The 25,526-nt window shown below is 45.8% G+C and overlaps 1 protein-coding gene and 1 pseudogene across 8 annotated transcripts in view; both read left to right on the top strand.

Annotated features, from left to right (window-relative positions):
* Positions 1 to 25,282, top strand: part of EMID1 (EMI domain containing 1) — a 48,626-nt gene extending 23,344 nt beyond the window's left edge. For 2 of the 8 annotated variants that reach the window (XM_086682146.1, XM_086682143.1), the window contains 5 exons: positions 47 to 109; positions 216 to 260; positions 15,072 to 15,116; positions 21,183 to 21,273; positions 24,498 to 25,282. In XM_086682146.1, coding sequence (XP_086538272.1) covers positions 47 to 109; positions 216 to 260; positions 15,072 to 15,116; positions 21,183 to 21,273; positions 24,498 to 24,622 — 369 coding nt within the window. In that variant the 3' untranslated portion in view covers positions 24,623 to 25,282. Of the gene's footprint in view, positions 1 to 46; positions 110 to 215; positions 261 to 2,118; positions 2,444 to 15,071; positions 15,117 to 20,115; positions 20,201 to 21,182; positions 21,274 to 24,497 lie in introns of those variants that run through there. The other 6 variants (XM_086682147.1, XM_086682144.1, XM_086682145.1 and 3 more) reach the window with 4 other exon arrangements.
* On the top strand, positions 3,207 to 3,374 carry LOC112870524 (U2 spliceosomal RNA; annotated as a pseudogene).
* Positions 25,283 to 25,526: the final 244 nt, after the last annotated feature.

The raw sequence follows: 25,526 nt of genomic DNA, 5'->3' as shown, positions 1-25,526 counted from the left end.
CCCACCCTGCCTCAGTACAAAGCTGAGGCCCTGTCTTGTTGCTCAGGGACCCCCAGGCCCCACTGGACCCAAAGGAATCTCCGGCCACCCAGGAGAGAAGGGAGAGAGAGTGAGTACTGAGGCAGCCCCTGGTGGAGGATTCTGGGGAATCCTGGGATCCCTGGGTCACACCCACTCCAATAGCTGACTCTATACCTCTCCTCCCTCCCACACAGGGACTGCGTGGAGAACCTGGCCCCCAAGGCTCCATGGGGCAGCAGGTGAGTGATGCTGCCCACCCTGCAGCACCCCCTCCAGGATCCCACAGGCTCAGACCCCTGCTCTGGCTCTACACACTGAGACCAGAGCTCCTGACCCCCTTCCTTTCCAGGGCATGATCCATCCCTCTCTTTCCTTATCTCTGGGTCCTGTCAGCCTCTTAGTATCAGGCCATATACCTCTCCTTCACTCGGGCTCTGTGTCCCTGTAGCTGTTTCTCTATCTCTTTCTTTCCTCTGTGTCTCTGACACTCTATATTTCTTTCACTCTCCATCTTTCCAACTATGATTGTTGATTTGTCTGTTTCTCCCTTTAGTTTGGTCAACTTTTGCTTTGTGTGTTTTGAAGTTTTGTTACTAGGTGCATACATGTTCAGAATTTTAATGTCTATGAAATGAATATTTTTCTCTCTGGGGAATACTCCTTGTTCTACATTCTGCTTTTTTTAATTAAAAAAAAAATTTTTTACTGTTTATTTATTTTTGAAGAAGAGAGAGAGACAGAGTGTGAACAGGGGAGGAGCAGAGAGAAAGGGGGACACAGAATCCAGGTTCTAAGCTGTCAGTACAGAGCCCGATGCGGGGCTCAAACTCACAAACCATGAGATCATGATCTGAGCCAAAGTCAGACATTTAACGGACAGCCACCCAGTCACCCCAATTCTACCTTTTTTTAAATAAAGTTTTTTTATTGACTTTTTTGTAGAGAGAGAGCGCATGTACACATTGGGGGGAGAGGTAGAGGGAGGGAGAGAGAAAGAGAGAAAAAAAAAAAGTCTTAAGCAGGCTCCTGGCTCAGTGCAGAGCCCAACAGAGGGCTTAATCTCATAACCCTGAGATCATGACCTGAGCCAAAATCAAGTTGGATGCTTAACTGACTGAGCCACCTAGGTGCCCCAATAAAGTTTCTTATTTATTTAAGTAATTTCTGCACTCAAAGTAGGGCTCAGACTCACAACCCCAAGATCAGGAGCCTCATACTCTTCAGACTGAGCCAACAAGGGTATTCTCTGCATTCTACTTTGATACTAAAACACACCAGCTTTCTTACACTTAGTGTTTGAATGGTATATCTTTTTCAATACTTTTGCTTTCAACTTTTTCTATTTAAAGTATACCTCTGGTAAACGGCATATAGTTAGGTCTCTCTTTTTTCTTAACTGCCTTGACTGTGGAGTTCATTTACATTTATTAATACTGGGGCGCCTGGGTGGCGCAGTCGGTTAAGCGTCCGACTTCAGCCAGGTCACGATCTCGCGGTCCGTGAGTTCGAGCCCTGCGTCGGGCTCTGGGCTGATGGCTCAGAGCCTGGAGCCTGTTTCCGATTCTGTGTCTCCCTCTCTCTCTGCCCCTCCCCCGTTCATGCTCTGTCTCTCTCTGTCCCAAAAATAAATAAACGTTGAAAAAAAAAAAATTTACATTTATTAATACGGTACCATTTACGTCAACCAGCTTGCTATTTGTGTTCTATTTACACCATCTCTTCTTTATTTTTTCCCCCTTTATTCTGCTTTCTTTTGGATTGAGTACTGTTTACTCCATTTTATCTCTACCAATGACTTTGTGTTACTTTTTCACAGTTGTTCTAAGGATAACAAATACATCCTTGACTTACCACAATTAACTTGAATTAATATTATACCACTCCACGTCTGAATAGGAATGTTACAACTGTATAATTTGCCTCCTTCTGACCTTGTGCTATGACTGCCATATATTTCACTTCTGCATTTGTTATAAACCCCACAATACATTGTTGTTATTGCTTTAAACAGTTGACTTTGAAAGAAGTTAAGAAAACAAAGAAAAATTGTCTTTTACATCTATTGATATATTTATCATTTCTAATGATTTCCTGTAGCTCCAGATTCCATCTGGTATCGTTTGTCTTCAGCCTAAAGAAAGAATGCCCTTTAGCTGTGCTTGTATGAGTCTGCTGGCAACAAATCCTCACCGCTTCTGTCCAAAACTGTCTTTATTTTACCTTAATTTTTGAAAGATATTTTAAATTGGATATAAAATGATAGCTTGGCAGTTTTCCTTCCTTTTAGCACTTTAAAGATGTTGTTCCATGGTCTTCTGGCTGAGAAAATTAGCATTTCTCATGAGAAATTGGCTGTGGTTCTTGTTGTTTTCCTTGTACATATCTTTTTGCTCTGGCTTTTAAGATTTTCTCTTTAGGGGTGCCTGGGTGGCTTAGTCGGTTGAGCATCCGACTTCAGCTCAGGTTCGTGAGTTCGTGAGTTCGTGAGTTCTCACGGTTCGTGAGTTCAAGCCCAGCGTCGGGCTCTGTGCTAACAGCTCGGAGCCTGGAGCCTGCTTTGGAGTCTGTGTCTCCCTGTCTGTCTCTGCCCCTCCCCCACTCTGTCCCTCTCTGTCTCTCAAAAATGAATAAACGTTAAAAAAATTTTTAATAAAAATTTTTTAAAAATTAAATAAGATTTTCTCTTTACCCTTGGTTTTCAACAGGTTGATAATGATGTGGTTGGGATGATTTTATGTTTATCCTGCTTTGGGTTTGCTAAGATTCCTAGATCTGTAAGGATTTTTATTTTTGTTAGTTTTTTTTGTTGTTGTTTAATTAATGAAATTATTTCTTAGAGCATTTGGGGGGGGGGTTCACAGTAAAATTGAGCAGAAAGTACAGAGAATTCTTATATACTCCCTGTCCTCACATATACACAGCCTCCCCCCACTATCAACATCTCGAATACAGTAGGACATTTGGTACAATCGAACCCACACTGACACATTATTATCATCCTGAGTCCACAGTTTACATTAAGGCTCCCTCATGGTGTTGTACATCCTACAGTATCGATGGATGTATACTGTTATGTATCTACCATTGTAGTATCATATAGAATAGTTCACTGACCTAAAAATCCTTGGTGCTCTGCCCATTCGTCCCTTTTTCCTCACTAATATGCACTTAAGTTTCCTCCATATATCGCTTCTCGGCCTTTTGGCTAAGATCAAGTGTAGTTTCCTCCATATCTTTTCATGGTTTGATAACTCATTTCTTTTTAGCTGTAAATAATTTTCCATTGTATATACCACAGTTTATTTATCCATTCATCTACTGAAAGACACCTTTCCGAGTTTGGGCAATTATGAATAAACATCCACATGCGGGTTTTTGTGTGGACGTAAGTTTCCAGTTCATTTGGGTAAATGACATTGAGTGCAATCACTGGATCATATAGTATGTTTGGTTTTGTAAGAAACTTTTTTGTAAGGGGCATCTGGGTGGCTCAATTGGTTAAACGTCCAACATCGGTCAGGTCATGATCTCATGGATCGTGAGTTCAAGCCCTGTGTCAGGCTCTTTGCTGCCAGTGCGGAGCCCACTTCGGATCCTCTGTCCCCCTCTCTCTCTGCCCCTCCCCTACTGATTCTCTTTCTCTTTCTCTCTCTCTCTCAAAATAAATAAACTTAAAAAAAAAGCTTTTTAAATAAGAAACACACCTTTTGTGTGTGTGTATGTGTGGTGAGAACACTGAAGATCTCTCTTAACAAATTTCAGTTATACAATGTAGTATTTTTTTTTTTTAATTTTTTTTTTCAACGTTTATTTATTTTTGGGACAGAGAGAGACAGAGCATGAACGGGGGAGGGGCAGAGAGAGAGGGAGACACAGAATCGGAAACAGGCTCCAGGCTCTGAGCCATCAGCCCAGAGCCTGACGCGGGGCTCGAACCCACGGACCGCGAGATCGTGACCTGGCTGAAGTCGGACGCTTAACCGACTGCGCCACCCAGGCGCCCCTACAATGTAGTATTATTAACTCTAGTCACCATACTAAATATTAGATCCAAAGAACTCGGCCATGCTATAACTGAAAATTGATATTCTTTTATCAACCTTCCCCATTTCCCATCCCCTGCCCCAGGCCCTGGGATCCACCATTCTACTCTGTTTCTCTGAGTTCAACTTTTTTTTTTCTTAAAATCCACATATCCTTCTTATCATTAAGATTCCATCTTTTTTAAGGATGAATAATGTTCCATTATATACACACACACACACATATACATACATACCACATTGTGCTTATCCATTCATCCATATCTTGGCTTTTGTGAATGATGCTGCAGTGAATATGAGAATGCAGATATTTCTTCAAGATAGTGATTTTTGTTTTCTTTGGATAAATACCCGGAAGTGGGACTGCTGGATTGTATGGCAATTCTATTCTTAATTTCTTGAGGAACCTCCATTCTGTTTTCCATAATGGCTGTATTAATTTACATTCCCACCAACAATGCACAAGGGTTCCCTTTTTTTTTTCACATCCACACCATTTTTTTATCTTTTTCTCTCTCTCTCTCTCTTTGATAATAGACATCCTAACAGGTGTGAGGTAATATCTAAAATTGTGGTTATGATTTGCATGTCCCTAATAATTAGTAATCTTGAACATCTTCTTACATACCTATTTGCCATTCGTATATCTTCTTTGGGAAGATGTCTGTTCAGGTCCTTGCCTGTTTTTAATTGAGTTATTTGTTGGGTTGGGTTTTTTCCACTTGAGTTGTATAAATTCCTTATATATTTTGGATATCAACTCTTGTTGGATAGGTGGTTTGCAAATATTTTCCCCCGTTCCATAGATTGCCTTTTTTTTCTTCCCTTTCCTTTTTTTTTTTTTTTTTTTGAAAGTGAGCAAGCAAGTGGGAGAGAGAGGGAGAGGGCGCCCAATGATGCATGGCTCCATCCCATGACCCTGCATCATGACCTGAGCCAAAATCAAGAGTCCAACGCTAAATTCACTGAGCCACCCAGGCACCTCTGTGCAAAAAATTGTTAAATTAGTTTTCTTATTGTTGAGCTTTAAGAGTTCTTTGTGTATCTTGGATAATAGTCCTTTATCAGGTGTGTCTTTTGCAAATATTTTCTCCCAGTGTGTGACTTCTCAACAAACTGTTGAGCTTTATAGTATAGACTTATAGATAGTAAGTATAGACTTACTTTTATAGTAAGTCTTGAAGTAGGGTAGTGTTAGTCCTCGGACTTTGTTCTTCTCCTTCAATATCGAGTTGGCTATTCTGACTCTTTTTCTTCTCCATATAAACTTTAGAGTTAGCTGATCAATATCCACAAAATAACTTGCTAGAATTTTTATTGGAATTCCATTAAATCTATAGATCGAGTTGGGATGAATGACATCTCGAAAATATGGAGTCTACCCATCCATACATATTTATTTAGTTCTTTGCTATCTTTCATCAGAGTTTGGTGATTCTCTTCATATAGATCTTGTATATATTTTGTTAGATTTATACCTAAGTATTTCATTTTGGGGAGTGCTAATGTAAATGATAATGTGTTTTTAATTTCAGGGGCACCTGAGTGGCTCAGTCGGTTAAGCGTCCGACTTTGGCTCAGGTCATGATCTCACAGTTCATGGGTTCAAGCCCCACGTCCGGCTCTGTGCTGATGGCTCAGAGCCTAGAGCCTGCTTAGATTCTTTGTCTCCCTCTCTCTCTGCCCCTCCCCTGTTCGCCCTCTGTCTCTCTCTCTCTCTCTCTCTCAAAAATAAACAAACATTAAAAAAAATGTTTAATTAAAAAAAATAGATCTAGGCCTACTCAGATTGTGTATTTCTTCTTCTTTTGGCAGATTAGGTTTTTCAAGGAATTGGTCTAGTTCATCTAAATTACCAAATTTGTTGGCATAAAGTTGTTGATAATATTTTATCCTTTTAATGTCCAGGGGATCTGTAGTGATGTCCCCCCTTTCATTTCTGGTGTTAGTCATTTGTGTCTTTCTTTTTTCTCTTTTAATTATCCTGGCTAGGGGATTGTCAGTTTTATTGATATTTTCAAAGAACCAGCATTTGACTTTGTTGATTTTCTCTATTGATTTTCTGTTTTCAATTTCATTGATTTCTGCTCTAATTTTTATTATTTCTTATTATTTCTTTTATGTTGCTTACTTTGGATTTAATTTACTCTCCTTTTTTCTACTTTTCTGAAGTCAAAGTTTAGCTTATTGATTTTAGATTTTGTTTTTAAGCTTGTTTTTTTTTGAGAGAGAGAGAAAGGGAGGGAGGTCATGAGCAGGGGAGGGGCAGAGAGAGAGGGAGAGAGAGAATCCCAAGCAGTTTCCATGATGTTAGCATGGAGCCCAATGCAAGGCTTGATACCACAAACTGCAAGATCGTGACCTGAGCTGAAATCAAGAGTCAAAGGCTTAACCAACTGAGCCACCCTGGTGTCCCAGATCTTTCTTCTTTTCTAATATATGCATTCAGTGCAATACATTTCCACCTAGGCATTGCTTTCGATACTCCCATAAATTTTGGTAAGTTGCAATTTTATTTTTATGTAGTTCAAAATATTTTTAAATATCTCTTGAGATTTCTTATTTGACCCATGTGTTATTTAGAAATCTGTTGGTTAATTTCCAAGTATTTGGGAAGTTTCCAGTTATCTTTCTATTATTAATTTCTAGTTTAATTCCATTGTGACTTAAGAACATGCATGGTATGATTTCTATTCTTTGAAATTTGTTGAGATATATTTTATGGCCCCAAATGTTCCATGTGAGCTTGAGAAGAATGTGTAATCTGTTGTTGGATGAAATGGTCTATAGATGTCAATTATATCCAGTTGATTGATGGTATTGTTGATTTCAACTATGTTCTTTCTTTTTTTTTAATTTTTTTAATGTTTATTCATTTTTTTGAGAGATAGATAGAGATAGAGCATGAGTGGGGGAGGGACAGAGGGAGAGAGAGGCACAGAATCCAAAGCAGGCTTCAGGCTCTGAGCTGTGAGCACAGAGCCCAACGCAGGGCTCGAACCCACGAACTGTGAGATCATGACATCATGACCTGACTTGAAACAGCACTCTGAAACTGACTGAGCCACCCAGGCGCCCATCAACTATGTTCTTTCTGATTTTCTGCCTGACTACATTTGTCTGTTTCTAGCCAAGGTTGTTAGAGTTTCCAACTCTAATAGTGGATTCATCTATTTCTCCTTGCAATTCTATCAGTTTTGGCCCCGTGTATTTAAAAAAATTTTTTAAATAATTTTTTTAATGTTTATTTATTTATTTTGAAGAGAGAGCACAAGTTGGGAGGGGCAGAGAGAGAGGGAGAGAGAATCCCAAGCAGGCTCCATGCTGTCAGCACAGAGGTCAATTCGGGGCTCGATCTCACAAACCATGAGATCATAACCTAGGCTGAAATCAAGAGTTGGACACTTAACTGAGCTACCCAGGCACCCCTTCGCCTCGTATATTTTGATGCTCTCTTGTTAGGCACCTACACGTTAAGGATTGTTGTGCCTTCATTGATCGCTTTATCATCATTATGTATTGCCCCTCTTTATCCATGAAAGTTTTCCTTGCTCTGAAGTCTGTTCTGTCTCAAATTAATATAGTTACTCTCATTTTCATTTGGTTAGTGCTAGAATGGTATATTTTTTTCTATCCCTTGGCTTTTTGTGTGTCTTTATATTTAAAGTGGGCTTCTTCTGGACAACTTACAGTTGGGTCTTGTTTTTTTATCCACTCTGACAATCCTGTCTTTTAACTGGGATATTTAAACCATTGGCATTTAAAGTGGTTATTAGGTTAATATTTACCGTATTTTTTACTGTCTTCTATTTGTTGCCCTTATTCTTTGTTCCTATTTTTGTCTTCTACAATTTTTCTGCATTTTGTGGTTTTAAGTCATCATTTCACATGATTCCATTTTCTCTCCTTTCTTGGTACATTGACTGCACTTCCTTTTTTTTTTTTTTTTTTTTTTTTACTTCTTGTAGTTGTTTCCCCAGAGTCTGTAATATACATTTACAACTAATCCAACTCTACTTGCAAATAACACATTACTGCTTCATGGTTAGTGCAAATACCTTATAATAAAATATTCCAATTCTTCCCTCCTGTTCCTTGTATCATTGCTGTCATTCATTTCACTCATATATAATCATATGTAAATCTATCTATCTATACACACACACAGATATACATAGATTCACATGCATAAGCCTATATGATCAAATATATTTTTGGTATTACTATGTTGAACAAAGTGTTTTCTGTTAGGTCAGTTAAGAATAAGAGAGATAAAAGTTTCATTGGGTTTTTACCTTCATTTATTCCTTCTCTGATGCCCTTCCTTTCCTTATATAGATCCTGAGTTTCTGACTTGTCACTTCCTTCTCTTTGAAGAATCTCTTTTAACATTTCTTACAAGGCAGATCTACTGGCAAGAATTCCCTCAGTTTTTGTTTTTCTGAGAAAGTCTTTCTCCTTCACTTTTGAAGGATAATTTCACAGGGTACAGAATTCTAGGTTAGCGGTTTTATTCTTTTAACACTTAAAATATTTCACTATGCTCTCTTCTTGCTTGAATGGTTTCTCAGAAGTTGGATGGAATTCTTATCTTTGCTCCTCTAGATAAGGTGATGTTTTTCCTCTGGCTTCTTTCAAAATACTTTTTTTGGCAGGAGGTGGGGGGCACCTGGGTGGCTTAGTCAATTAAACATGTGACTCTTGATAATCAGCTTAGGTCATGATCTCATGGTTGTGAGATCGCGCCCCACATCAGGCTCTGCACTGAGCATGGGATCTGCCTGGGATTCCCTATCTTTCCCTTGCTCTCTCTGCTCCTCCCCTGCTCTTACTCTCTATCTCTCTCAAAATAAATAAATAAACATTTATTAGGTATAAAAATACACTTTCTTAAACTTAAAAAAAAAAAAAAATCTCTGGGGCGCCTGGGTGGCGCAGTCGGTTAAGCGGCCGACTTCAGCCAGGTCACGATCTCGCGGTCCGTGAGTTCGAGCCCCGCGTCGGGCTCTGGGCTGATGGCTCGGAGCCTGGAGCCTGTTTCCGATTCTGTGTCTCCCTCTCTCTGCCCCTCCCCCCTTCATGCTCTGTCTCTCTCTGTCCCAAAAAATAAATAAACGTTGAAAAAAAAAATTAAAAATAAATAAATAAATAAATAAATAAATAAATAATCTCTACAATCATTGTGGTGCTCAAACTCACAACCCCCAAGATCAAGAGTCGCATGCTGTACCAACTGAGCCAACCAAAGCGCCCCTTTCAAGATACTTTTTTATCTTTGATTTTCTGAAGTTTAAAAATGATATGCCCAGGGTGTAGTATTTTGGGGCGGGGTGGGGGGGCGGACATTTATCCTGCTTCGTGTTCTCTGAACTTCCTGATCTGTGCCTTTGAGAAAATTCTCAGTCATTATTGCTTTAAATACTGCTTCTGTTCCTTTCTTTTTCTTTCCCTTCCCATCTTCTCATTACATGTATGTTATACTTTTTTTGTGATCATCCTATCATTCTTGGATATTCTATTCTTCTTTTTTTCAATCTCTTTTCTTATTGCTTTTCAGTTTGGGAAGCTTCTAATTGTCATAATTTCAAGTTTAGAGATTCTTTCCTCCACCATGTCCAGTCCACTACTGAGCCCATCAAAGGCATTCTTCATTTCTGTTACAAGTTTTCAATCTCTAGTATTTTCTTAAACATATATGCAAGTTTTTAACCTGAAAAATCTAAATATTAATATTAAGTCATATATTCATGTGCCCAACACCAAGCTCAAGAAATAGAACCTTATCAGTACCTTTGAAGCCCCCCATGTGCCCCTTTTGAGTCTTTCTCCTTGAAAGGTATCTTTATTTTTATATTTTTAATTATTATTTAAAAACTTTTTTTTAATTTTTGACATTTATTTTTGAGAGAGAGAGAGACACAGAACATGAGCAAAGGAAGGGCAGAGAGAGAGAGGGAGGCACAGAATTCAAAGCAGACTCCAGGATCTGAGCTGTCAGCACAGAGCCCAACACAGGGAAACCCATGAACCATGAGATCATGACCTGAGTCAAAGTCAGATACTCAACCGACTGAGCGTCCCAGGCACCCATGAAAGGTATCTTTTTTTTTTTAATTTTTTTTTCAACGTTTTTTTATTTATTTTTGGGACAGAGAGAGACAGAGCATGAACGGGGGAGGGGCAGAGAGAGAGGGAGACACAGAATCGGAAACAGGCTCCAGGCTCCGAGCCATCAGCCCAGAGCCTGACGCGGGGCTCGAACTCACGGACCGCGAGATCGTGACCTGGCTGAAGTCGGACGCTTAACTGACTGCGCCACCCAGGCGCCCCTGAAAGGTATCTTTAAAGGGAATGTGAAGGGTGCCTGGGTGGATCAGTCAGTTAAGCATCCAAGTCTTGGTTTCAGTTCAAATCATGATCTCACAGTTCATGAGTTTGAGCCCTGTATCAGGCTCCATGTTGACAGTGCAGAACCTGCTTGGGATTCTCTCTCTCTCTCTCTCTCTCTCTCTCTCTCCCTCCTCCCCTCCCACGTGCTCTCTCTCCCTCTCTCAAAATAAATAAATAAACCTAAAAAATAAATAAATAAAGGAAATGTGAAATCTTGGCCAAGAAACTGAAGGACTTTATGACTACAGGTAGTGTTTTGTTATTTTTCTTGCTGTAGGTAGAACTTTAGGGAGGGGACAGTCTGGGATGAAATTCTGTTGAATTTGTATTTCTGGAGCATGGCTCCTGATACTAGAAAGAAAGGCCTTTGTTAGGCCTGAAATATTTCTTTTTTTCTTTTCTTTTCTTTTCTTTTCTTTTTCTTTTAGAGAGAGAGTATGCATGAGCAGGGAAGAGGGGCAGAAGAAGAGAGGAAGACAATCTTTTTTTTTTTCTTGGAGAGAGACAAAGCATGTGCATGTGTGTGTGTGCAAGCCAGGGAGGGGCAAAGGGAGAGAGAAAGAGAGGGGGAGGGGTGGGGTGGGGAGAGGATCTTAAGCAGTCTCCAAATTCAGTGCGGAGCCTGACACAGGGCTCGATCCCACAACTCTGGGATCATGACCTGAGCCGAAATCAAGAGTCAAACACTCAAATGACTGAGCCACACAGGTGCCCTGTGGATTTAAGTATTTCTTAAGAGGCCTGGGAAAAATGTGATTTACCCTTAGCTAACAGACTTTATGAAGAGGACCTTCGACTGAAATCTAGCATTTCTTTTTGATTTTTAGAATTTTCATCTCTCTGCTCACATTATCCGTGTTGTCAATTTTTTACATTAAAATTAATGGAAATTTAATTTAGAATATTAATCATAGTGTTTTATTTGCTAATTCCTGGTGTGATAATTCCAACATCCATGCTATATCTGACTCTAGTTCTAATATTTACTCACTCTTTTAAAACTGTGTTTTTTGCCTTTTAGTATGCCTTGTAATTTTTGGTTAGAAGGTAAACATGAGGTACTGGGTGAAAGGCCTCTTTACTCCAGTAAAGAGTAATGTAGTGGTAATGTACTCCAGTAAAGAGTAATGTGAGGAAGCATTCTGTAGTCTCATGGTTAGGTCTCAGTCTTTGGGTAAGCCTATCTCCCTACATTGTTAACTTCACCAGTGCCTCTTAATTTTGTTTTGTCTGTTTTCTTTCCCCTCAGGTGGGACAAGGTGGCTAGAGCTGGGATATTTCTCTTCCCCCATGTGGAAGGCTAAAGCTAGCTATAGTTGGGCATTTCCCTCCCCCTCCAGATCGGTAGGCTCTGATAAGACCCCAGCAGGTTAAACTCTGATAAAATAGTTTCTCCTGAGGGCAGGCCTTGCTGAGAGCAGAATGCTCTGGTGTGTTTCAAGATGGTACCTTTCCCCCTTCCTGCTGCTGAAAGCAAGAGGAGATTTTTCTACAGCATTCACTATAAGGACCTGACAGAGCTCTTGAGTAAAACTAGCAAAGATGTGAATATTCTCCAAAATCTGGGTCCCCCTGGAATGGTTAACTCTCAGAGTTGTCCACACTGAGCCTTTGGCAATTTGTCAATACATTTGGGTTTTCCTACCCTGGTGCTGGTTCCCAAGGAGGCTTATGTTCAGTAAATTATAATCCACCTCCCTTCTTCTTCTCCTCTCTCTCTCTCTCTCTCTCTCTCTCTCTCTCTCTGCAATTTGGGGGGCAGTGCTTTGTCCTGTGACCTCACATCTTTGATGGTTCTAAGAAGAGTTGTTGATTTTTCATTTTGTTCAGTGTTTTATTTGTTATTAGGAAAAAATGGTGACTTCTGAATTCCTCATGTGCCATACCAGACACAAAAAATCTGTTTTGTTTCATTGTTTTTTTTTTTTAAGTCAAATTTAGGGAAAAATTGGTTAATATTTCTCCACATTTTTTCTGTTCCTGTACTCTCTTCTCTCCTTTTGTGATCCTAATTATATTTAATACTCTCTCATGAGTCATTGAGTCTCTGTTAACTTTTCTAAAAATCTTTTTTCTCTTTGTGCTTCAGTTTGAGTTATTGTCTTGACCTGTCTTCAGGTTAACTAATTCTTTCTTCTGTTATGGCCAATCTTCCGTTAATCTCAGCTACTGAATTTTTTCTTTCAGGTATTATCCTTTTCATCTCCAGGATTTCCATCTGATGCTTTTTCACAGTATTCACAGATCTCCTGAAATTCCCCGTCTCACCACCATTATGTCAGTTCCACTACATTCTTTAACATGTTTATCGCAGATACTTTAAGTTTGTATTTAAATTCCAGTTAATTAGTGTCCAGTGTAATATTAGTTTCAGGTGTACAATATAGTGATTCAACACTTACAAACAACACCTGGTGCTCATCCAGACAAGTGCCCTCCTAATCCCCATCACCTATTTCACCCATCCCCCCACTCCCTTCTGGCAGCCATCAGTCTCTTCCCTATAATTGAGTCTGTTTCTTGCTTTGCCCCCTCCACCTCTCTCTTTTTTTCCCTTTTGCTCATTTGTTTTGTTTCCTAAATTCTACATATGAGTGAAATCATAAGACATTTGTCTTTCTCTGACTTAGCATTATAGTCCCTAGCTCCATTCATGTCATTGCAAATGGCAAGATTTCATTCTTTTTTATGGCTGAATAATATTCCATTGTATGCATACACCACATCTTCTTTATCCATTCATCAATCAGTGGACACTCGGGCTATTTCCATAATTTGGCTATTGTAGATAATGCTGCTGTAAATATCAGAGTATATATATCCCTTTGAATTAGCATTTTTGTATTCTTTGGGTAAATAGTAGTGCAATTGCTGGATCATAGGGTAGTTCTATTTTTAAATTTCTGGGGAACCTCCATACTGTTTTCCACAGTGGCTGTCCCAGTTTGCATTCCTACCAATAGTGTGAGGAGGTTCCCCTTTCTCTGCATCCTCACCAACACCTGTTGTTTCTTGTGTTGCTGATTTTAGCCATTCTGATAGGCATGAGGTGGATATCATTGTAGTTTTTATTTGGATTTCCCTGATGATAAATATCACAGATATTTTATTTTTTATTTATTTTTTTGAGAAGATGCCTGTTTTCTTTTAATGTTTATTTATTTTTGAGAGAGAAAGAGCACAAGCAGGGGTGGGACAGGAAGAGAGACCCAGAATGTGACACAGGCTTCAGGCTCTGAACTGTCAGCACAGAGCCCAATGGGGGGGGCTCAAACCCACAAACCACAAAATTATGACCAGAGCTGAAGTCAGATGCTCAACTGACTAAGCCACCCAGGTGCCCCCATTTTTAAAATTTTTTTTAATGTTCATTTATTTATTTTGAGAGAGAGAGTGCAAGTGGTGGGAGGGGCAGAGAGAGAGGAGAGAGAGAAAGAGAGAGAGAGAGGGAGAGAGAAAGAGAAAATCCCAAGCAAGTTCCATGCTTGTCAGCACAGAGCCTGATGTGGGGCTCCATCCCATGAACCATGAGATCATGACCTGAGCCAAGATCAAGAGTCAGACGCTTACCCGACTGAGCCACCCAGGTGTCCCTGGATTTCCCTGATGACAAATATCACAGATATTTAAAAAATTTTTAATGATTTTATTTATTTTTGAGAGAGAGAGAGAGAGAGAGAGAGAGACTGAGCACAAGCAAGGGAGGAGCAGAGAAAGAGGCAGACACAGAATCTGAAGCAGGCTCCGGGCTCTAAGCTGTCAGCACAGAGCCCGACGTGGGGCTCAAACTCGTGAACCACGAGATCATGACCTGAGCTGAGCCACCCAAGGTGCCCCAGTATCACAGATATTTTAAACTTTGTGTCTACTAAACCCAAAATCTGGGTTGGCTATGGATCTGTTTCTACTGACTTATTTTTCTCTTGATATTGGGTCACATTTTCCTGTTTCTTCACATATCTAGTAATTATTATTGCATACTGGACAATATAGATAACAGAGTAAAGAGAATCTGGGATCTATTATCTTCCTCTGAAGAGTGTTGATATTTGGTCGAGCGTGTGGGTTGGACTCAGCTTGTGACTTTAGGATGGGTAGTTCATGGACCATCTGAGCATTAGAGGGGGGTATTTATATAGATTTCACTCCCCTACTGTAGCTCCCTGCTTTCCAGTATTTCCTTTCAATTTCACTCTCCTGTGGCCATCTCAACTCCAGCCTGTGATTCTTCAGCCCAGTAAGATGATAAAGCTTTCTGCTTGAGCTATTTGCCAGGCTGAGGGGGCTGCAGTGTGCCCTCAGAAGAAACGCCACAAGTATTTATTTTTTACCCAGTGTAGTTCCCTTCTTTCAAAAGTCAAATAGCCTCCAGTTTCTGGCTGCTCTTTCCCACGTTCTATTGTCTTCAAGTCACTGTTTTTTGGGGTTTTTTTTTTTTGCATTTAATCTAGTGTTAGTCCCATACAAGCCACTCTCTGTCTCTCTCAGCCTTCTAGCTTCTTCCAGTCTCTCCTTCCCTCTTTCCCCCTCTTTCCCCCTCTCCTCCCCTCCTTCCTTTTCCCACTCTCCCTCCCTCCTTCCCTCTCTCATTGCTTCTACCTCTATCTCTCCTTGCAGGGAGAACCTGGCCCCAAAGGAGACCCTGGTGAGAAGAGCCACTGGGTAAGCTCCAGCCGAGCACTGGCCTCCCACTGCCCTTCCTGCCCTGGGCTCTCAGGAGATCATTAGCAGTGGGGACACCTCATCCAAATCCCCACTGTAACCTGGTCTCCTAGGAAGGAGGCTTGACAGATCTCAGCTCTAGCCCCCTCCCAATCCTGTCCTTCCCAACCGGACAGGGCCAGCCTTATCAGCAGACCCCATGCTCTCTGTCTCTGTCTTTGTCCCTGTCTCTGCCTTCCCTCTGTGGCCTTTCCAAGCCAGGGTGACCCTGCCTGTTCCGCCTGGGTGGTTTGGGCTGACCCAGTCCAGACTGCATCCTCTGCCTCATAGTCCCTTCCCAGCAAGGGCTTTGGCTTCTGCTCCTTTGTCTGCAGAAGAAAGGGAGGTGTGAAGACAATATCCACACAAAAGAATGGGACAGAGGTCTTGAGAAATCTGTGAAGCATAGGAAGGGAGGCATAGGAATGGTGAAGGCCCTATGGTTAAAGGGACAGGGGACCTAGATACCACCGTATACATAGGAAATCCATGGAGCACAGGAAGGGAGGCCTAGAAGCCATTATGTATACATGGTACATGGTAAATGAGGTCAGGGGACCTAGACTTCACTATTCTCAAAAGACCTGTAATTAACATGAGGTCCTAGACACCATCACATACATAGGAGACTCAGGGGGAGTGCAAGGACAGGGGGAGTGCAATGACAGGACTATCATGCATGGGAGAAACATGGAAAATGAGATGGGGTGATCTAAAAATCACTGTGCACAAAGGAAGTCCAGGAAGATTGAGAAGGAAGGCCTAGAAACTGTCACATACACAGGAGACATAGCATGTATGAGAAAGGAGACTTGGAAACCACAGGTGGGGTCCTAGAGACCTTTACAATCATTGGTGATGGTTGCAGTGAATGAATTCCCAGGCCTAGAAATTGACCCACCCAAGATACATGGGGAGAGGACCAAAAGCCCACAATGCAAGAACCTGGAAACCATTGTGACATAGACGTTTGGAAAATGGACAGGGTGGAGGCAGACACCCCTACAGGAGAGAAAACTGGGAAGCTCTTTAGGAGACTGGTATCGTGCCTCCCTTTCCCCCAACCCCGTCTGGATGCAGTCTGGCTGGGGTGCCCTGCTTTCCAGCAGGCACTAGTTAACGAAGACATGGGATGCACCCAGCGCCTGCCTTGCCCTCTCTGCTCCTGATTGTGGGGTCAGTGATGGATACAGCCGTGGGAGCCCCTCACCCCGCACGAGCCCTTCCCCATGTCTTCCCATGACTTCTGGGGCCCTGCTACCTCTCCGGCAAACCTCCCCCAGCCCCTTGCTTGTCACTCCACTCCCCATACCCCCCTTCATCCCCCAGTGGCTCTAGAGTCTCTTAAGCATACTACCAATAGGTGCATGAGCCAGGCCGGGGGTCAGGTAGACCCATATAAGCCCAGCCCTCTGCCTCCCCTGGGCCTGTCACTGGCCACCTCCACTCTAGGAACATGTTTTCTACTCAGCCCAGGAGAGGTAGGAGAGGTGAAGTGAAGCTGAATTAGGTTATGCAGCTTTATCCATACATGGAGATTGTGGGAGGAGAATGGATGCCTGAACTATCCCAAACCAGGCCTTGAACTCAGGACCACCTGTAGGAGGGGCTGCCCAAAAGGTAGCAGGGCCCCTGCCCATCCTCCTTCCTCCCTGACTCCCACCTGTACTTCTGCCCCTGCTTGCTGCCTGCCTGAGGGGGACCTGCTGGGCTGGGGTCAGCATGAGGCTTTGGGGACTTGGGGACCAGCTCTGTGGGGGGTAGATGGGGATGAGGCCCAGTGTGGGGAAGGGCCCTGAGGGGCCACTCTCCACCTACCACCCCCAGGTAGACCTGAGCCAACAGTCCGATTGCGGCTCGGCAGTGACACCCAGTGGTCATGAGCATAAAGTGCAGGCACTGCCCCAGAGTAGGCTGAGCCATCCCATCTAGCCAAAGCTCATACCCCTTATTCAGACAAGAAAAACTGAGGCCTAACTCCACAGAGCAAATTATTGGCAGAGCTGGAAATGAAACCCAGGATTTTCAGCTTCCAGGACCTGGGAAACCAGCCCTTCCTTGGTGGGTGCCAGGCCCCAGGCTGGGTTCTGTGGACATAGATGTGATTTGGGAAGGGGGGGGGGGGGGGGATACAGACCAGTAACCAGCAGCAACAGGATAGAGGGAGCTCAGCTGTGATGGGGGAGGATTTAGCCTTCTGAAGGAGGAGATGGGAGCTGAGGCCCGAAAGGTGCATTAATCAAGCAAAGGGTATTCAGGTAGAGGAGTCGGAACATCATGAACAAAGGCCTTGGGGCTGGAGTGAGCCTGGGGTAGCCAAGGAGCTGCAAATACTTTGCATGGTACAGTGTGACAGTCAAGGGGTGAGACGGAGGTCAAATAGCCTTGCAGGACTTAGGCCATGTTGAGGAATTTGAACTTCGTTCTGTGGACAGTGGGGAGTCACTGAAGTATTGAACAGCAGGAAAGAGACACAGTCAGATTTCTGTTTGCAAACCGTTCCTCTGACTGCCCTGCGGAGAATGGATGGGAGAAGCAGAAAGAGAGACGGCAGGCAGGAGTCTGTTGTGGCCATCCTGGCAAGAGACCCTGGGAGCTGGAACTGGAAGGAGGGCAGTGAGGATGGATGCATGGATGTCAGTGGACTAACAGAAACTTGGTGCTGGTTTGGCTGTGAAGGGGAGCAAAAAGTTAAGGCAGCTTTCACAGAAAAGAACAAGAAGAAGAAGCCCCCCGCCCGGGGTTCTGCCCATGGAAAATGGGAGGTATCTGTCGTAAAGCTGAGTACGGGGTGTCCGGCAGACCCTGGACACTCAGTCTGGGTTTGGAGGCGACTGGGGTGTTATCAGTACAAACAACAGGCCTCTCATCTTGGAAGGGATCCAAATAGCAGGAATGTTGCTTTAGTGTTTTCCTCCAATTTTCATTTAGAAGATTTTCAAATGTTCAGGAAAATCCAGAATGAATATCCTCCTGCCTTCCACTAGCCAGACCAACTACTAGTATTTTGCCACGTTTGCTCTTTCTCTCTTTACTTATATTTACAGACTTTAAAAAATCTATTTGAAAGTAAGTTGCAAACCTCATCTGTATTTTCCCTAACACATCAGTGTGTATCTCAAAAGAGTGTGGACATTCTCCCAAAACGCTCCAATACCACAATCACACCTAAGAAAGCTGAAATTGATTCAGTGAAATGATGCTCTAAAGTGATGTATCATTTAACCTACATACAAATTTTACCAGTTGTCCCCAAAATGCCTTTTTTTTTTTTGCTTTTTTTTTTTTTTAATCTAAGCTCATCAGGATTCATGCATTGCATTTGGTTGTTACAACTCTAGTGTCTTTTCATCTAGAACGGTCCCTGTCCTTTTCTTCTTTCTCTTGACTTTGTCTTTTTGTGAGTGTCCCACCATCTATCTAAGATTTGCCTGATTGTTTCCTTGCGACGAGATGCAGTTAAATGCTCTTGGCAGGAGCATTGGTGGGGGCTGCAGTACCCTTTATTACATCTTATCAGGAGGTTCGTGAGGTCAGCTTGTCCCACTGTCCATGCTGGGAGTGGCTTAACATAATTTTTGAAGGTCATCCATTTTTAGATCCTGCTCTTGTAATACTTGAAAGGGATTACTTTGGTGTGCGGCCCATGGTGACTCTGACCATTAGGCTGCAATGTCCAGTCAGTGGCCTGAGAGTATCCAAATCCTTGTGATGTGGACAGGACAGCTGGGTTATAACAGACAGCCCCAGCAAGGCCACAGCAGGCTCACAGACACGTTGGGAGGTCTCTCGGTTGTTAGATGTTGGATTTCAATCGTGGCAATATGCATATGCTACCCCATCCCTTCACTTAATCTGAACCAAGTAAAGGACACTGAGAGAGACTCCCAGATATGTGAGGGCTGGAATAGTTCTATTTGCTGTCCTGGGGTGCTCCTTTGGAATTAAGATATCAACATTCCGGAAATAGCTTTAGTCTGGATTAGGAAAGAGGAAGGAGTGAGGGAGTGTGGAGTTTCAGCCAGATCATGGACCTCATGCTGGGGAAGGAAAGGACAGACAGACAAACTGGAAGTGAACGTGAGGGCTGGCCTGAGCCCTGGGTAGCAGCCGACAATATCTCGGGGTGGGGAGGCCTGGGGCAGGGGCTTTGGGGGCCCGCTGCCACATCCCTGGGCCTGGGGGCTACAGACCTAGGGATGCTACTTCGAAGGGAGGGTGGGGCTGGGGGCCTGATTCCAGGACATGCAGAATGCGGACTTGGAACAGTCAGAGCCTGGGGAGGGATTGAGCCCAAAGTGAGAAGGGCTGAGGAGTGGACACCTGGGCCTGAGCCTTAGCTTCTCCAACACGTTAAGCACAAGTTCCCAAAAGTGATGCCACTCAAGCATTTTCTAATTTTACTTGCCTATATTCATTTTGATGTTAATGGAAAGAAGATCAGTGGGAGCCTGAGTGGAATTGATGGAATTCATTAGAGTGAGGTTAATGTAGTATGTTAATGTAGACAAAAAGTGAGTCAGTTTAAAGAATATTAAGTAAACAAGAGTACAGGTGGCCCAGGGATGTGGCAGGAATCATGCAGGTGTCAGGCAACAGAGATTTGGGGGTGCCCCATGACAACCTCCAGGGCAGGCCCCGAGGCAGGTTCTGGGACGGCAGTGCGGCCCCTGTGGCCTGGCACTGCCCTGCCCCCAGTGCAGCAGATGTGCAGGGGTGTGGGCAGAGAGCAGCCAGCTGGGACCCATCAGGACTTACTGAGGGGGCCGCTTCCACCTGTCTTGCCCCTCCCTGCCCCATCCTCTCCCGGCCTTATCCTGGCTGTCGGCGGACCCTGGGTTGTGGCAGGTGGTGCGGGGCCGCAGGTGCATGTCCAGGGTGGGGCATGGGCCACCAACGAGCTTTGCAGGACCTCCTCCCTTGCCCCCTTCACGGCTGCATCTGTCTCTTTCCTCCGCAGGGGGAGGGGTTGCACCAACTACGCGAGGCTTTGAAGATTTTAGCTGAGAGGGTTTTAATCTTGGAAACAATGATTGGGCTCTATGGTGAGTAGAGACAGACAGACGGACAGACAGCCCAGCCCCCACCCACCAGCCTTCCCCAGGCCCTCCAGGGGTGGAGCTGCCTGGACCCAGTCATGAGGCTGGAGAAGGTGCCTGCCCCAGGCAGGTGAGGACGTGAGAGAACAAGGCCACCCATACCTCAATGGCTGGTTCCTCCTCGACAGGTGAAAGGGAGCCCTAGAAACCTGGGCCCCCACCTCTGTGGTCAGACTGGGCCTCCGGGCATTGTGAGTAATGCGGTTTCCAGGCCTGCAGGGAAAGCAGAGATGACAGTTTTTGAGTTTCGAAGAAATTAGGGGCAGTGGAGCCAAACTCCAGACCAGAAAGGGATTGTGGGTAACAGAGCCAGATGGCAAAAGAGCAGGGGATCATGGGTAATAAAGTCAGAACCCAGGCCCACAGGAGGGTTATGGGTAAGAAATCCAGACTCCAACCAGGCTTCATTCAGCTCTAGAGAAGTCATGGGTAAGAGAGCCAGTCCCCAAGCCCACAGGACAATAGGTCACGGAACTAGACTCCAGAAGTGTGGGGACTGCGGGTGACGAAGCCAGGCTCAGTCCCCGGGGTACTCCAGGTAATATACCACCCACCAGTTCTGATCTCCCCTCCCCCAGGAGCCCCCAGAGGTTCTCACAGGGCAGGCCTTCCTGGCCCCAAGTATCTCCCTTACAGTTCCTCCTCTGGTCCTCCTAATGTGTCCTGCAGGTCCCTTTGGGGGCTGGAGGGAGCCAGACCATCACCCCAGGCTCTCACCCTCCAATTTCTCCACCCATCTGATCACTTGAGGAGCCAGGCAAGCCCTGTCCCCAGTTAGAGGGGGAGACCGAGGTCTCGATAGAGACTCACACCCAGGCTCCTGCTTTGAAGCTGGCAGGGGCCTGGCCCCTACACCCCACCCTCAGCACCCCGGCCCAGCCCTTGGAGGCCCGACTTGCACCGTCTGCTTTTCTTGATCTCCCATCAGGCTCCTAGCTTACAGAGCTTCCTGCAGCAGCAGGCTCAGCTGGAGCTCCTGGCCAGACGAGTCACCCTGCTGGAAGCCATCATCTGGCCAGGTAACGGCAGGGCGGGCAGGTAGGGGCAGTCCCTTCCAGGAAGGGCCTAGGGACATAGAAGTTACCTCCCACTGCTGGATCCAGGCCAGCAGACACTCCTCCTTTAGTCCTTCCAGCCAGCCAGCAGATGGTGCCTGACACCCTGCTGGCACAGGCTCCCAGATTAGACAGACATAGTCCTGCTCTCATGGAGTACAGGGTGCAAGGACACGGGGGTTGCCCTGGTACGGGCTGCTAGACCCAGGGCAAGGAATACCACGGTGGAGTGAGTACTGTGACAGCACAGAAGTGCCCCTGACCCAGGCTGGGGAGTGGGGAAGGGCATCTCAGGGAGGGCTTCCTGGAGGAAGTGTCATCTAAGTGGAGACCTGAAGGGCAAGGATTGGGGCAAGTAAATGGGCACAGGAACAGCATGAGCAAAAGCCAAGAGGCCGGTTCTGTGAGGTTGCTAAAGAGCAATAGGTGAAGCTAGAGAATCTGGCAGGGCCCAGTTTGAGAAGGCTCTTGAAGGGAGGTAGAAGGCAAGGAAGGAGGTTAGACACCAAGTGGGCAGCTCCCCTCCCTGCACCTGGATTGTCATGGTGGGGCTAAGGAGGGCCCTCCCCATGAAACGGAGCTTGTGGGTGGCCCTCAAGAGAGGCAGGGATTGGCCACCCTCGGGGCTGAGCTCTGGTCTTCACCTAACCACTAAGAGGCCCCCATAAGCCATCCTTCTCCCACCTCCAGCCACCCCATATCACAGCCTGGTCCTAGTACATCAGTGCACATGGGCCTCAGAATCATGTCCAAGTTCGCATCTGTTTTATAGATGAGGAAACAGAGGCCCCAAGCACGAAGGAGGGCTAAGGATACAGCCAAGCCTCCTTCATTCAGCAAAACTGTAGGGCACATCTACTGAGTGCCAGGTCTGGGCGGACGCTCTGTGCCCATCAAGTGATGGGGGATCCTCAGTGTCTACAGAGATGAGGGCCAAGGGGTACAGGGGCACCAAAGGATGTGAGTGAGTGGCAGTCACTTCTGGCTATGGGTTGGAGAAGCCTTCCTGGAATGGGGACACTTGCACTGAGTAATGGAAAATCCCTACGAGAAGGTAGAAAGGGCAGCCTTGACAGAGTCCTGCATGGACAAAGACCTGGAGGTGCAAGGGGCGTGTGGTCTGCTTCCCAAGCTCCTCTCACCTTGCCACATGGCTTCTCTAACTTTTAGAAACATCAGTGACCATCTCCCAGACCTCCTCCCCTCTCACAGATTTGGGACCAAGGACCAAATCCCAGGCTCTCAGCACCTTTTTCAGGTGTCTCTGCACCTCCTCTCTCAGGAGGATAGGGACAGGAACCAGAAGGGACACACTAGCCTTGGAGCCATACCCGCACTTTAGTCTACTGTATCCAGCAGCCCAGGGAGGGAGTTCTGGTCACCTTAGAAAGCCCACGCCCACTCTCTGTGGCCACAAGCCTGGGGGAGTGACCCCATAAGCAAGCTTGGGTGATGGGCCTGAAGAGGGGGTGAGGGAGGAGGGGAGCATTGAAGAAGGAACTTTCCCCTCATCCATCGTACACAGCAGGTGCTAACTAAAGACCCAGATAGGGCTCATGTTTAGGCTATAATCAATAATGAGAGAGTAACAGCTGTCACACATCCAGCCCCCCAGGCTGGGGGATTTATATCCAGTCCCTAATACAAGCTTGCCAAGTGGGCAATGCCACGCCCATTTCACAGATGAAGAAACAGGTTCAGAGAGCTCACATGATTTCCGCAGGGTCATAGCGATAGTAGTGGTAAGGCCAGGGGTCCACCGTAGGTCTGTCCTTTAAAGCTCTGGCTCTTTTCGCTCCATCAACAAAAGTTCACTGACACCTCTGTTCTGCCAGGCATTGAGTGGGGCCAGAGGAAACCAAGGACCCTGAACTTGATTGTGTCAAAATAGCATCTCATGAGCAACTCAAACAGTAACCAGGCCTGCAGGAGACCTGGGTCAAAAACACATTTAGTGACCATAATAATCCAACATTTATTATGAAAACCACTCCTGGGTACCTTAAACACTTACCACAAGGGTGGGACACAGTATTATCCCCATGTTCCAGATGAGGCTCAGAGGTTCTATACTTGGTTTAGGACTTGGCCCTAGCTGATATTAGAGGCTGGGCTCTGTGCTACTCTCCTCCTATGCTCCCTGATTTAGGGCATCAAATCTCCCTTGACTGTGAGCACACACAAATCGGTCTGTCCCAGAGGCCCCAAATTTCGGCCCAGAGGTGCATGGGAGGCTGGGACACACAGAGTCAGGGTGCTAGACAGTTATTATTATGAAGGTATAGCCCATTCCCCTGGCAGTGGCCCAATGGGATGCTGGTGCTCACCAGAGTCCAAGTGTCCATCCCTTTAAACAGGACTTTGGAGGCTCAGCCAAGTCCCCCATCCTAGGGCTCTGCTCCGTGGATGTTCCTCTTCCCCTGGGAAAATAGCCCAACCTGACCTACCTGACCTGTTTGTTTAACTTAGAGAGGGACTAAAGTTAGTGGCAGAAGACTTCCTGGAGGAGATAGGCCTTCCTCTGGGTTTTGAAGGATGAGTTTTCCAGGTGGCAAAAATGCCAATTACTGTTTCACTCTTGGGGGATACCTTATTTCCAGGTTGGGGCATATTTCACCACAGTCAAATCAGAACTGATTTCGATATTATTGAAGCTGGTCAGGACCTCAGTGTATCTGGAACTCTGGAACTATCCCCCCTGGTTTTAGAGATGAGACAACTGAGCCTCTGACAGAGGTTAGACTTGCCCAAAGCTGCACAGGTCAATGGCAGAGCCTGGCCTTCCTAAACTCTTCCCCATCACAGGTGGCCTGAGTCTGTTCCCTGACCTTAGTTTACCCAGCTACAAAATGAGGATGATTCACCTATATTCCAAAGTGTGGAAAAGAACTATACTTGTATGGATCATTCATTCACTATGTGCTAAACGTTTCAGAAATATGGCAGGTTCATTTATCCCCCCTTGACAGAGAAAATCAGAGAACCTTGAGTGCTCTCATTGGGCTGGGAGCTGCTAACTCCAGGGGGTAAGGGGAGACACTAATCAGCTTGCAAACTACCCTTTCTCACAGCTCTGCCTCCCAGATGCCAGGGCAGAGTGCCCAGCACCCCAGCCCCCAGAGGGCCGAAGGGAGATGGGCACCTCATACAGACCTCACTAACCCTGACTCTCTCCTTCCCTCCGGCAGAACCAGAGGGGTCGGGGGCAGGCCCTGCCGGCACAGGCACCCCCAGCCTCCTGCGGGGCAAGAGGGGAGGACACGCGGCCAACTACCGGATCGTGGCCCCCAGGAGCCGCAACGAGAGAGGCTGAGAGCAGGGGCGGCCCTAGGGGCAGACCTGGCCTGGCTTCCCTTCCTAGCCTGGACTTGGCCAACTGCCTCCAGGGACCGCCCATGCATATTTATTAATGTCCTCAGGGTCCCTTCTGCCACCTAGGCCTTTGGGATAGGCAAGTCTTGGTCCTGACACCCCGTGCAAGTCTGCCTACTATGAAGCTGAGAAGGGACTGTGGCCTGAGAGGGAGGGGCAGCCCAGGCAAGAGGTGAGACCTTGCTCAGGGCCTTGGGCCTCCATTGCCCTCTGTGAAATAGGATGGTGCAAGCCTGCAGGGAAGGGGTGGCAGGTTGGAGGCTTCGGTATTCTCACGGGCTGCCCGGGCATCCAGGCCTGTGGGCACTGATGGGTGGCTGGAGCTAGGGTTCTTCTGGGCCCTTAGCACACACGGGCTGGTGGGGAAAGGCAGGCTTGCCTCTCCCTCCTCTCCAGCCAAACTTCGGGGAGCCCACCGCAGCCCTCCTCTCCTTGATTTCTGGTGCTGGGTCCCCACCCTGAGCTCAACAGGCAGGACATTGCATAGGTCCTGCCTCCTAAGCCCCCAGCCCCTCCCATGTCCCAGGTGGGGGCGGAGGCATGGAGAGGGAGGGGCACCCTGGAGGAAGAGGTCTCCAGCCAATAAAGGCACCCAACCTGATGTCCCACTGGCCTGGTCTCGGTGTGTGCTTAGATGGGGTGCAGCTGGGCAGGGCCAGGAGCCTCTTCTCTCTTCTTGGTGGCCTTCCCTGCCCACATGCAAAGCAGGACTGTGAGGGCAGTCAAGGTGCTGTTGGGCAGGGGGGCACGCAGGGGTAGGTGAGCAGAGCAGAGGCTCACACCATCCCCATTCCCTGGCCAGGTGTTAGGCAATGGCTGCAGCTTCTGAGAAGCCCAAGGAGCAA

This window comes from Puma concolor, chromosome D3, assembly GCF_028749965.1.
Source record: "Puma concolor isolate L17-30 chromosome D3, mPumCon1.1.hap2, whole genome shotgun sequence".
NCBI lineage: Eukaryota > Metazoa > Chordata > Mammalia > Carnivora > Felidae > Puma > Puma concolor.
This window is presented reverse-complemented; position numbering and strand designations above follow the sequence as displayed.